A 13,199-nucleotide genomic window follows, 5' to 3' on the forward strand; every position below is an offset into this window, starting at 1 on the left:
GTATTACTGGGACCAAGGACGGTGAGGCACCCAGCAGGCACAGAGATCATCCAACAAAGGAATGAATGAAGAAATAAATAACTGCAGACAGAAAATCATTAAGGGCGCAAAGGCGGCGCAGAAGTAGTCCTGCAGGAAGGTTGTCGCCGGTTTGAGGGAAGGAGGGAGAGTAGCAAGAGATGCGGCGGCCTAAGGTCTTCAACGTCAGGTCGGCCGCGCTCCCGCCTCGGGAAAGGCTGAGCGGCCGCGCACTCGGCGGCAAGCCCCGCCCCCGCCCCGCCCCCGCCCCCGCTGCTCACGTGACCGCGCGGCGGGCGTGCGGAGCGGCGGGCTGGGCTCGGCCGGCGAGCAGGGGCCATGGCGGGCGTGGTGGACTTCCAGGACGAGGAGCAGGTGAAGTCCTTCCTGGAGAACATGGAGGTGGAGTGCAACTACCAGTGCTACCGCGAGAAGGACCCCGACGGTGAGTGCCGCCGGCGCAGGCTGCGGACACGCGGGGCGGGGGCCGCAGGGGTCGCGGGCCGCCTTTGCGGGAGGCCGGAGGGGCCCCGGCCCGGGGCTCGTGGGGTCGCGGGGGGCCCCTGCCGACCTGTGTGTGTCGGAGAGGAAGGGGGTGGGTTCGTCGAGGACTTGGGGGCTCGCAGCTGGGGCGGCACGTCAGTGAGCCCACGAAACTCCCTCTTCTTCTGGAGCTTACATGCTAGTGGGGGAGAATTGGACAGTAAACGTAAGGAGATGCATGGAATCGCGTGCTAGAAATGTCAGAGAGTAGTGCAGTGGGAACAAGGACGACCCTATGGGGCGTTGAGGACGGCGTGGCCACAGGGGTCATTGAGAAGGTGGCCTGTGAACAGAGCGGTGAGGACGGTCGGGAGACTTATGCTCGGCAGAGATAACAGCCGGTGCAAAGGCCCTGAGGCCTGAATGTGTGTGTCCCTTGTGTTCTGGAAACATTGAGTTGACTTGCGTGTGTTGGTGGCTGGGACGCCCAAGAGAGGCCGCCCAGAGCGGCCAGTACCTTTAGCTGGTTTTCTTCTTCCTACTTCATTTTTATACGGGGAAAAAATGGCACTGGCCTTCCCTTCTGATAGCCTGCAGCCTGTTTTCTAGATTAGGATGTAGCTATTTCTTGATGCTGACAGATTGACCAGGGTTGTTGTGCAGTGTGATGGCTGAGCCAGGGTGGCTCGGTCCTGGGAAGAGTGGGAGTCCCTAGGACCAGGACAGCGGGGAAGGACTTGTGGGCGAGGGCGAGGGCGGGGAGCGGGAGCAGAGGAGTCGGCTGAGTGAGGAGACGGCGGCCTTCTAGGTGCTGCCGAAGGCTGCGGTTAGAAATAAGGTTGAAGAGGGAACCCGGGCTGCAGTGTATCAGGTAAGGCATTTAGATTTCATTGTGTAGGCAGTGGAGAGCCTTAGGTGGGTTTTTTTTTTTTTTAAGATTTTATTTATTTATTCATGGGACCCAGAGAGAGAGAGAGGCAGAGACACAGGCAGAGGGAGAAGCAGGCTCCACGCAGGGAGCCCGACGTGGGACTCGATCCTGAGTCTCCAGGGTCAGCCCTGGGCTGAAGGCGGCGCTAAACCACTGAGCCACCCGCTGCCCGCGCTGCCCCCCTTAGGTGTTTTTGAGGAGAGACTTCGTGGTGCCGCCCGCAGGAGAGTGCGCTGGGTAGGGCCGCGGCGAGGAGGGCTGCAGCGCGTCCCGGAGCTGTCGGAGGCTGCAGTTCCTGTAGCTGCTATCCTTTGAAGCCTTCCTGACGCTCCCCAGAATTACTGAGATAGCTGCTTAACCCGACTGTTTGCATGCTCACTCCCTAAAAATCTGTTCTCTACCCTCAAACTGATAGTTACATTTTCATCTGTCCTATTAAATGCTATCTTATTCGATGTTTAAATGACAAGATAGCCCGTTTGTTGTTGTCAGCGCGGAGTGTACCCCCTCCAGCATTTTGTTCCATATTCATCCGGACATATACAAACATACTCTGGAATAACCTTTTAAAATGCAAATTGAATCATATCACTGCTCTTCTTAAAACCCTCCAGTGGTTTGCCTTTGACCTGCAATAAAATCCTAAGCCCTTCCTGTGTTCCACAACGCCCTGGTCCCTGCCTTTCTCTCCTCATTTCCTTTTTTTTTTTTTTTTTTTTTAAGATTTTATTCATTTATACCTGAGAGGCAGAGAGAGAGGCACAGGCAGAGGAAGAGACACAGGCAGAGGAAGAAGCAGGCTCCACGCAGGGAGCCCAATGCGGGACTCGATCCTAGAACCCCAGGATCACACCCTGAACTGAAGGCAGAAGCTCAACCACGGAGCCACCCCAGCGTCCCTCTCTCATTTCCTACCCGTTTCCATCTCCATCCACATTATTCCGTATTTGTACTAAGTTTATTCCCTCTTTGGGGCCTTTTAATTTATTGTTTCTTGTGCCTGAGACTTTCTGCCCCCTTCCATTTCATTATCTTTAAATAGCTAGTTCATTCTTGTTATTCACATTTAAACTTATACATGGTCCTTAGGCCCTCCTTGATTGCCCAGTTTATAGTAATTATTCCCCCAGCGTGCACAACAAACTATCTTATCCTGTTTATTTCAATCATATAACGTTTATTACTGTTGAAATGCGTCTTAAAAAAATAAATCTATCTTGCTCACCCATTTACTTATTTCTTCCCCCTCCTGTAGAATGTAATTTTTAGGAAAGCAAGTGACTGTATTCCTAGCATCTACAACAGTGTAAGGTATGCAGTTGCACATAGATGCTCAAACATTTGTTGAATGAAAGTGAATGAGATGAGTATTATTTGAGATGAAGAAGAAGGAACAGAGACAGAGGGGAGAGATATTGGGAGGAGGCTCACTGGGACTAGAGACTGCCAAAGAGAGTCTGTTTCTAACTCTTTTAGTAGCTTCTATTCCTAGTCTGTCTTTGGACTTCTCATTCTCAAGCCTGGCTGAGGAGTATAGTCATGGGAGCACCCCTTTCTTGCTACAACAGAGACTAGCCCATAGACCATTTTGGTTTCCAGTGTTTTATTGCTGAACTTCCTGGGAAGCCCCAACCAAAGGCAGCAAAGTTTCAATCATGGAATTCTGAGTCTTTGGCCTTGGGTGACAGGGAACAGAAGGGCTCCACCACAGTGGCTGGTGAGTGGCAGAGCCAATAGAGCGGCTGTGGTCTCTCCAGCCTGTATGTGGCTCAGTCCCTGGCTGAGGGCAGATGACACCATTTGTAGGAATGGCTGGACACCACTTGCATTCTTTGTGGTGAGATCACCTTGCCACACCTCAGGAGAACAGAGGCTGGTCCTAAATGAAAGACACACTCTGGCCTGCCACACCTCAGCCCTCCCCACTGCTGTGCAGCAGCACCAGACATGAAAAGCAGCTCTTGCCTTTTCCTCACAGGATGCTATCGCCTGGTGGACTATTTGGAAGGGATCCAGAAGAATTTTGAGGAGGCTGCCAAGGTGCTGAAGTTCAACTGTGAAGAGAACAAACACAGCGATAGCTGCTACAAACTGGGGGCCTATTATGTGACGGGGAAAGGTAAGGAGGCGCCTGCTTTCTTTGGTCATTATCATGGATAGTAATGCTGGCATCACATCCTGTTCTTCATGCCGTGCCCTCTTCTCGGAAGGGTCCTCACAGGCCCTGGAGAAGCACTTTATAGGAAGATTTGGAGAGTTCTACAGAGGGATAGAGGGAAGAGCACAGCCTTCCAAGTCAGGCAGACCTTGGGAAACGCTATTAACAGTAGTAGGACATTGAGCCAATCGCTTTAACTGTGCCTCCGTTATACATGTAAGATGGAGAAAAATACCACGTGCTTCATAGGGCTGGTGTGAGGATTAAATAAGGTAATGCAGATAAAGGCACCAGCATGTGCACAGAGCAAGGGACCAATCATTATTTCACTACCATCTTATCATTTTGCCTCATGCCCTCATTGCAGTTATCACTGGAGTAGTGAGTAGAGTTTAAATTATCACTAAATAAGAACTTATTCCAACAAACTTATGTCACATAGTTTCCATAGGTCAGGAATTTGGGCTTGGCTTACCTATATGCCTCAGGTCTCTAATGAGGTTGCAGTTAAGACATTAACCAGGGAGCTAGAGCTATAGTCATTTGAAGGTTTGACTGGAGCTGGAGTTTCCAATTCTTTTTTTTTTTTTTTAAAGATTTTTATTTATTTATTCATGAGAGACAGAGGGAGGGAGGGAGGAGGGACACAGGCAGCGGGAGAAGCAGGCTCCATGCAGGGAGCCCGAAGTGGGACTCCATCCTGGGTCTCCAGGATCACGCCCTGAGCTGAAGGTGGGCACATAACCACTGAAACACCCAGGCATCCCTGGAGTTTCCAATTCTAAGATGGTTCAGTCACATGGCTTGTTAGGAAAAGCCTTTCCAGCTATTATCGGGAGACCTCAGTTCCATATGAGAGGGATCTCTCTGTTGGCTGCTTGTGTGTCATTATGGCACAACATCTGGTTTCCTCCATAATGAGTGATCTAAAAGAGAGAGCATGATAGAATCCAGCGTGTCTTTTATGACCTACCCTTAGAAGTCACATGTTTTTCATTTCTATCACAATCTATTTGTTAGAAGTGAATCAGTAAGTCTAGCTCACACTAATAGAGAACTAACATCCTACCTCTTGAAGGAAGGGATATCAAAGAACTTATGGGCATATTACAAAAACACCACAAATAGGAAATATGATCTTTGACAGGCAGCTATTTTTTTGTTCACTACAGTATGAGCTTCTTGAGAATTATCACTCGTTCCCAGTGCCCAGCGAAGCCTGGTTAGGATATTCAGTGAGAACTTCATGAAGAGTATGTTGTTTTAATTCTCTAGAGTTGTGTGAACTATTCCTGCTTTCACATAAGATGTGGGATCTATGGTAGTCTCTATTTTGAAGTTTAGCATTAACAGGAATATCAGCTTCCCTTGATGGAGCAGAGATACATTTTTTTGACCTAGTAGTTCTACTAGTATCCTATCCTAAGGAAATGACTGAAAATGCAAATAAAAGTTAATGTGAGGGACATCTGGGTAGCTCGGTCAGTTAAGCATCTACCTTGTGATTTCAGCTGAAGTCATGATCTCATGGGTTGTGAGATGGAGCCCCATGTGCGGCTCCACACTCAGTGGAGAGTCTGCTTGGAATTCTCTCTCTCCCTCTGCCCCTCCCCTGACTTGCGTACATGCACTCTTTCTCTCAAATAAATATGTGTATATATATATATATATATTCATATATATATATATATTCATATATATATTCATATATATATTCATATATATATATTCATATATATATATTCATATATATATATATGAATCTTAAAGGGGCACGTGGGTGGTTCAGTCAGTTAAGTGTCTGCCATCAGCTTAGGTCAACGTGGAAAGATGCCCTGGTCTTACTTATCTAGCAAAATTTTATTTTCATTGACTTACAATTTACAAGTAATACATAACTGCATTATATTAATGATTTAAAAAACCCCAAAACCTGTGTGCCAACAGTAGTAGCTTCATTAAATTATGTTATGTCCCCTGGATGGAATGTTATTTAGCCCATTAAAAAATAATGTTCCTAGAGAATTTTTGTAGCTATGGGGAAAAACGAAATATGATATATATATATTTTTTAGTGAAGAAAGCCAAATACAAATTTATATATATGGTGTGAACTCACCTATATGATGCAGCATGCAAAACCAAAAATATTCTAGCTATTAAGTCTCTGGATTTGTGTCTTGGTAAAGTATTGGGTTTTTTGTCTTTATTCCTTTTTTTTTTTTTTTTTAATCTCCACACCCAACTTGGGACTCAAATTCACAAAAATGAGATCAAGAGTCACATGCTCTATGACTGAGCCAGCCAGGCCTCCCCACCCCCCTCCCTGCCTTTCTAAAAGTAATGTTTATACCATATTTTACGGTATTTCTTACAAGGACTTTGAGATCCTCATTGAAGTAGGGAAAACAAAAGTGGCTCTACAGTGATTTTCTCTTCTAAGACAAATTTATGTGATTACTGGTTGTACATTGAAGACTTTTTTCCTTCTTAAATGTTCCTTTATTGAGCACACTGTTACTACCTTCAGCGAAACAATGAATTAGATATGGACCAGGAGCAGGAAAGGACACCAATACCTGTTACACCTGGGAAAGCTTGATAAGCATCTTCAAAGAGACATATACAGTCCTGTGGGGGTTCAGTGCTGGAAGTGTGTGTTCAGTGCTGACGCAGGGTACTGTCACAGAGTAAGCATAGGCAGCATTGAAACTGAGACTTGAAGGACAGAGTGGAGTTTGTTTGGTGGAGATGGAATAGAGTCGTCTCAGGCAGAGACTGTGTCAAGGTGAAAGAACACAGAGTGTTTAGAGATTGGTAGTTAATCCTGTTAAACCGACATTCTTAAATAAATTTCTCTAGCTATTCAAACCATAGCAGTCACAGAAGATTCTGTAGCTGATCTTTGCTACTTAAGCCCTTTAGGAGTGCTGTTTAGCAAATCTTGGACCCTGACATGTCTAAAAGCCAAAACTGTGAGGCACCTGGGTGGCTTACTTGCTTAAGCATCTGACTCTTGATTTTGGCCCAGGTCATGATCTCAGGGTTGTGAGATCAAGCCCCATGTCAGGCTCCACGCTCAGTGGGGAGTTTACTTGATTCTCTTTCCTCTGTCATTCTCCTCTGCCACTTGCCCCCACTCTCATGCATGTTCTCTCGCAAATAAATAAATATTTAAAAAATAAGAAAATAATGAACTCCTGGGTGGTGCAGACTCTTGATTTTGGCTCAGGTGGTGATCTCCTGGGTCTCAGGATTGAGCCCCATGTTGGGCTTCATGCTTAGCATGGAGTCTGCTTAGGTTTCTCTCTCCCATGTGGTGGCTTAGTCAGTTGGGCATCCAACTCTTGGTTTTAGCTTAGGTCATGATCTCCAGGTTGTGGGATCAAGCCCCATGTCAAGCTATGTACTGTATGTGGGGCCTGCTTGGGATTCTCTCTCCCTCTGCCTGTGTTCCTCCCTGTCCACTCTCTCTTTCTGTGTCTAATATAAATAAATAAATATTTTATAAATAAATAAGTAAATAAATGCCAAAACTGTTGACTTCCTCTGCCTAGTTCTGATCCAAAAATTTTCCACTCTTTTTGCTTTTGCCTTCTTTTCCTTAAAAAAAAAAAAAAAAAACCCACCTAGTGTCTTTTCTTGACACAGACTGGTTACTAAGGTAGCTCGGGGTAAGGGAAAGAGTCTGAGGCCAAAGAACCCACTTTTAGAAGGTGTAACATCAAGCAAGACATTTTCCTTCCCTGAGCCACAAATTCTTTGTTGACAAAATTAGGGTAATTCAGTCTGCTCATACCTTCCTTTCTGAACATCAAATGAGAACAGATGTGGCTGCTTTGTTAAATTGTAAAACGTTCTGGGTGGCTCAGTTGGTTAATCATCTGACTTCCACTAACATCCTGATCTCAGAGTCAGAGTTGGGCTCTGCCCTCAAAGAGGGAGTTTACTTGTTTACTTGTTCTCCCTTTTCCTCTGCCCCTCCCCCTGCTGTGCTCTCTCCCTCTGTCTCTCAAAAAAATAAGTAAAATCTTTAAAAAAAAATTGTAAAACATTCTATCAATGTGAACAGGTCTGACAGTTTGGTTGCTGCAAAAGTTACTTTGGATTGTATACCTAGGGTGTACATACGTAAGGAATGTTTTGGCCAAATGTTTTCATACACGAAATCAGCCTTGAACTATTTTTTGAAGAAATCTAAATGTCCTATGAAAAGAAATAGTAGTTAACTCTGACACACAATTCTTTGAGGAAATATTATGCAGCCAATAAAACAGAAATTAGGAAGGGTTTCTAACAGGGAGTGAAGAAGGCTCATGGTTACCTGTGAAAACAAGACCAAATTGGGGTGCGTGGGTGGCTCAGTCGGTAGAGCATGGGACCCTCATCTTGGGATTGTGGGTTCAAGCCGCGTGTTGGGTGTAGAGATTATTTAAAACAAAAAAGCAAAACCAAACTACATAGCTAAGAGGAAATACACCAAAAATGAAGTAGTGGTAATCTTTAGGTGGTGCTAACAATGGATGATTTTTGTTTCTCTTCTATTTGATTAAGAACCCTCAATTTGGGGGCACCTGGTGGCTCAGTCGTTTGGACATCTGACTCTTGGTTTTGGCCCAGGTCATGATCTTGGGGTTGTGGGATCAAGCCCCATGTCGGGCTCTGTGTTGGGCATAGAGCCTCTTGGGATTCTGTCTCCCTCTGCACCTCGCCCCGCTGCTCGTGTGTGCTGTCTCTTTCTCTCAAAGAAAAAAAAGTCCTCTATTTGCTCTTCTAAAAAGTGGAATTACTTTAGAGGACAAGATGAAAGTTCAGATTAAGTTGATGATAATCCAAACAAATCTTTAATCTAGACCATTCTTATATGCTTCAGACTACTCATAGCTGATGTTTATTAGACATTCCTACCTGGAGTTCTCATTGGCATCTCAAACTTAACAAATCAAATATGGAATTCTTTTTTAAGATTTTGTTTATTTATTCATGAGAGACACACAGATTGAGAGAGAGAGAGAGAGGCAGAGACACAGGCAGAGGGAGAAGCAGGCTCCATGCAATGAGCCTGACATGGGACTCGATCCTGGGTCTCCAGGATCAGGCCCTGGGCTGAACGTGGCGCTAAACCGCTGAGCTACCTGGGCGGCCCCCAAATATGGAATTCTTAATTGTTTTCTTCTCCCCCACCCCCAATATATTATGTCCCTGTTATCTTCCAAGAGATACCCTTAGCAAGTGTTATCTCTCTCTGAGGTAACCTAATAGCTCAGGGCCAGCTTATCGCCAAAATATGTCTCAAATCTGTCCTATCTCTCTCCCTCTCCTCTTACCATTTTTTTTTTTATTGGAGTTCAATTTGCCAAAATACAGCATATCACCCAGTGCTCATCCCGTCAAGGCCCCCCCTCAGTGCCCATCACCCAGTCACCCCATTCCTCCACCCACCTTCCTTTCCACCACCCCTTGTTCGTTTCCCAGAGTTAGGTGTCTCTCATGTTGTCACCCTCACTGATATTTTCACTTATTTTCTCTCCTTTCCCCTTTATTCCCTTTCACTATTTTTTATATGTCCTCTTACCATTCTTAGGCAAGCCACTCTCCTCTCCTCCTTGGATTACAGTTAGGAGATTAATGCAAATCCCTGATCCTCTTTCCATAAGGCAACTAAAATGAACTTTTAAGAATATAAACCATGGACACCTCTTGGTACTGAACATAGTGGATGTGTTTGAAGGCAGCCAACCCACAGCCTATACTTTCTGTGGAAGTCTGAGCTGGCCTTTCTCCCGTTGTGTCATAACCAAGTCTACCAACAACAGTCCCAATTCACCAGCTGCCCACCTTAACAGATTCAAGAACAAGGGGAAAGACAGTATAAAAATGAGGTGTTGCTTAGTAGAAGTTAAGGGGGACCTGAGAAAAGCTAAGAAGGAAGACTTTGCTGAAAAAGAAATGTAAGTTCATTTCTTGATAATGCTACTTCTCCACTGCAGGAAAACTATGACAACCAGGCATTGTAAATTGGTCTGTTGATAACATTGTCAAAGACAATAAATAGCAACAATTTGGAAAGCCACCTGCAGGCTACTCAAGATGCTAAGAAACTGCTTTCTGGGGAAACACAGCCCATATAGACATAATCTGGGCTGGTTTGATTCTAAAATTTGCATCCTTTTGGGGCAGAACTATTCATAGTCCCATTCAATTGAATCTGCTTGAACCCTCACTGACATTGCTTCTGGGTTATCAGACAGACCAAGGCTGTGGGAGATAGAGGTGCTATCCTAGCATTCATTTCTCCATTGACATCTTCCCTTGCTCACATAAGTGAACATGCTGTATGAGCTCTAGGAAACATTGTACAAAATAGTTCAGTTTTCTGAGACTTGGTTATCAAATATGTTGCATTTGACCCACTGTTGGCCCTTCTTGCAGTTCCTGATATGTCATCTTTAGCATGTGGTTACTTAGAAAAGCTTATCTGGATACTTTCAAATTTTTGTTGCAGCAAGGATCCTGCACTTCTCTAGATGCTATTGAGCAAATTCTTCCTACTTTAGTTCATCTCCTGCATTGTAGTGACCCAGAAGTATTAGCAGATACTAATGTTAGAACCATTTCTTACTATACTCATGGTCCAAATGAACAGATTGAAACGGTTGTGAAAAGAGGAGTTGTGCCCTAAAATGTGAAGCTTCGAAGAGCTACTAAATTGCTAATTGTGACCTCTGTGCTAAAAGCCATAGGAAGTATTATCACTGGGACAGATGAACACACTTGTGTTGTAATAGGTGTTGGAGCACTTGCCATCTTTTCCAGCTTGTAATGAGTCCCCAAACTAATACTCAGAAGAAAGCAATGTGGACGGTGTGAAAGATGACATCTGGCTTCTAGGACCAGACACAGTAAGTTGTGAATCAAGGATTAATTCCATTTCTCATTGGCATTCTAAGGAAGACTTTAAGACACAAAAGGAAGGAGCCCCTGGGTGGCTGTCTCTTGGTTTTGGCTCAGATCGTGATCTCAGGGTCATCAGATCAGATCTCAAATGGGGCTCCACATTTAGCATGGACTCCACCTGGGATTCTGTCCCTCTCCCCTAACTCACTTTCTTTCTCTCTAAAATAAGTAAACAAAATCTTTAAAAAATAAAAAAAAAGGCACAAAAGGAAGCTGTATGGGCTGTGACCAACTATACAACCACTGAGCCACCCAGGCTGCCCATTTAGATATCTTTCAAGCTGCTAAGAAACTAGGTGAGATCGAGAAACTTAGTGTAATGATTGAAGAATGTGGTGGTTTGAACAAAATTATAGCTCTACAAAACAATGACAATGAGTTGTATGCAAAGCTTCATTAAGCTTGATTGAGAAGTATTTTTCTGTAGAGGAAGAAGATCAAAATGTGCCAGAAACTACCTCTGAGGGGATCCCTCGGTGGCTCAGCAGTTTAGCTCCTGCCTTTGGCCCAGGGCGCGATCCTGGAGTCCCGGGATCGAGCTCCACGTTGGGCTCCCTGCATGGAGCCTGCTTCTCCCTCTGCCTGTGTCTCTGCCTCTCCCTGTCTCTCATGAATAAATAAATTTTTAAAAAATCATACATTGTGTGGTTGTTAAATATATGTTTCATTAGACTCTAAGATGCACGAGGCTAGGGACAGTGTCTGTTTATTGTCCAGAACCTAATACAGTAGTTGGCAAATAATTTGTATTCATTATACATTGAAATTAACGAACATTGAGCAAAGTGCTTATAACATCACATGTTCTTGCTGTAACCCATGAGGTAGCTATTATAATCTCCTTTTTACCTCCTTTAGGGGTATCCTGTCTCAGAAGATATCATTTGAACAAAAAATTCCAAGGCTAAAGGAACTGGAACGTTTGTGCATCATACTGGGCCACCTTCCTTTCGTGCTGCCTTAGCTCAAAATATATGAACTTTATTCAGCAATTATTCTCTCACTTTGGCCTGAGACATTCAAGTTCTGCCCTGGCTTGGGTTTATTTTCTTTTCCCCTTTCCTTCCCCCCAGGTGGACTAACCCAGGACCTGAAAGCTGCCTCCAGTTGCTTTCTGATGGCGTGTGAGAAGCCTGGAAAGAAGTCTGTGGAGGCATGTCACAATGTCGGTCTCCTGGCACATGATGGACAGGTCAATGAGGACGGCCAGCCTGACCTGGAGAAGGCTAGAGACTACTACACAAGGGCCTGTGAAGGCCACTATGCCTCCAGCTGCTTCAATCTCAGTGCCATGTTCCTGCAGGGTGCCCCTGGCTTTCCTAAGGACATGGGCCTGGCATGTAAATACTCAATGAAAGCCTGTGACCTGGGCCATGTCTGGGCCTGTGCCAATGCCAGCCGCATGTACAGGCTAGGGGATGGTGTAGATAAAGATGAGGCCAAGGCCGAGGTACTAAAAGATCGGGCCCGGCAGCTGCACAAAGAACAGCAGAAAAATGTCCAGCCTTTGACCTTTGGGTAGTGTGGGCTATATTTCTAGGCAACAGACCGCTTGAGGCTGGCACCTCCTATGTCTTCTGCAGCCCTTGAAGGTTAACCTGCTGGAGCAGGAAGACTTGGGACTTAATGTCAGTAGCTCTGGTTACAGAAGACCCATTGCCCCAGAGTGTCACCTACTGGGTTGTAGCCTAAAATGTTTATTTCAGTCAGTATGCTTTTTCTCCGTTGTGTTCTGTGAAGACACACACATTTATGGGATTTTCACTCTCAAAGTCTTACAGCTCAGTGAGAAACAGCAACCTAGAGAGCCCTAGAGATTGTGGGGGGTATGGAGGGGAGAAAAAAAGCTGGAAGTTGGAAAAATCAGCAGCCACTGGTGCCTGAGGGAATCAGATGTTAGTATTATTATTTTAGTTGGGAGGGCTTGAAAATCAAAGTATCTTGATTTACATAATAGAGGGCTTGAGGCGCTAAGAACAAGTCAAATAGTCACGACTGCCACCCTCTGGCTTCTGTAATCATTGGTGTCAGCTTCCTTTTTGCCTTTAGTCAGATCCTCAGCAAATTCATAGAGATTGGGAGGGATGTGCAACATAAAAGTTAGCGGTAGTTTGTGTCAGGATTGCCAAAGAGGATGAAATACAAGCCTTCCCTTAGTTTTGCAATATGCAGTTGACGGCATCTCCAGTCCACTTCCCTGGCATTGCTCATCAACCTGAAGGATGATTCCCAAGGCAGCTTCCACTAGGGATTTGTAAGCAAGGGTTTTGTGACACATTTTGTCCCTTGGAACTGAGCCTTTTTAACTGTCCCTGTGAATAAACTATTTTGATCGATTAGTCGTCTGTATTATTAGTTTCTCTCCAGATTCTCTGGATAGGGTGGAGATTATGTTCTTCATGGTTCTGCTTTTTCTTTTAAACATTTGCTTTTTAAATTAACGTCCTAACATGTCACTAGGGGGCGATCTTGTCATTTTCCTGCAATAACAGGTCTGATCTCACCACCACCTACTATTTCCCCGGCTTCCAGTTGTGCAGCTGTCCTAGGAGGAAGGCTTGCTGTGTGGATGAAGGTTTGTAAGCACAGCCTGCCAGCTTCTCAAGTTGGTAGAAGAGAGGGACTTTCCCAGGAGCGGACAAGAAGTTTTAA

General features: G+C 45.0%; 1 protein-coding gene across 1 annotated transcript; it reads left to right on the top strand.

Moving 5' to 3' along the window:
• Nucleotides 1–278: 278 nt before the first annotated feature.
• Nucleotides 279–12,883, top strand: COA7 (cytochrome c oxidase assembly factor 7). Its single transcript, XM_025991810.2, has 3 exons — nt 279–463; nt 3,411–3,551; nt 11,621–12,883. Exons 1-3 carry the CDS (start codon nt 358–360, stop codon nt 12,067–12,069), a joined length of 696 nt encoding a protein of 231 aa, XP_025847595.1. The 5' UTR covers nt 279–357; the 3' UTR covers nt 12,070–12,883.
• Nucleotides 12,884–13,199: the final 316 nt, after the last annotated feature.

The sequence above is a fragment of the Vulpes vulpes genome, chromosome 10 (assembly GCF_048418805.1).
Source record: "Vulpes vulpes isolate BD-2025 chromosome 10, VulVul3, whole genome shotgun sequence".
Lineage (NCBI taxonomy): Eukaryota > Metazoa > Chordata > Mammalia > Carnivora > Canidae > Vulpes > Vulpes vulpes.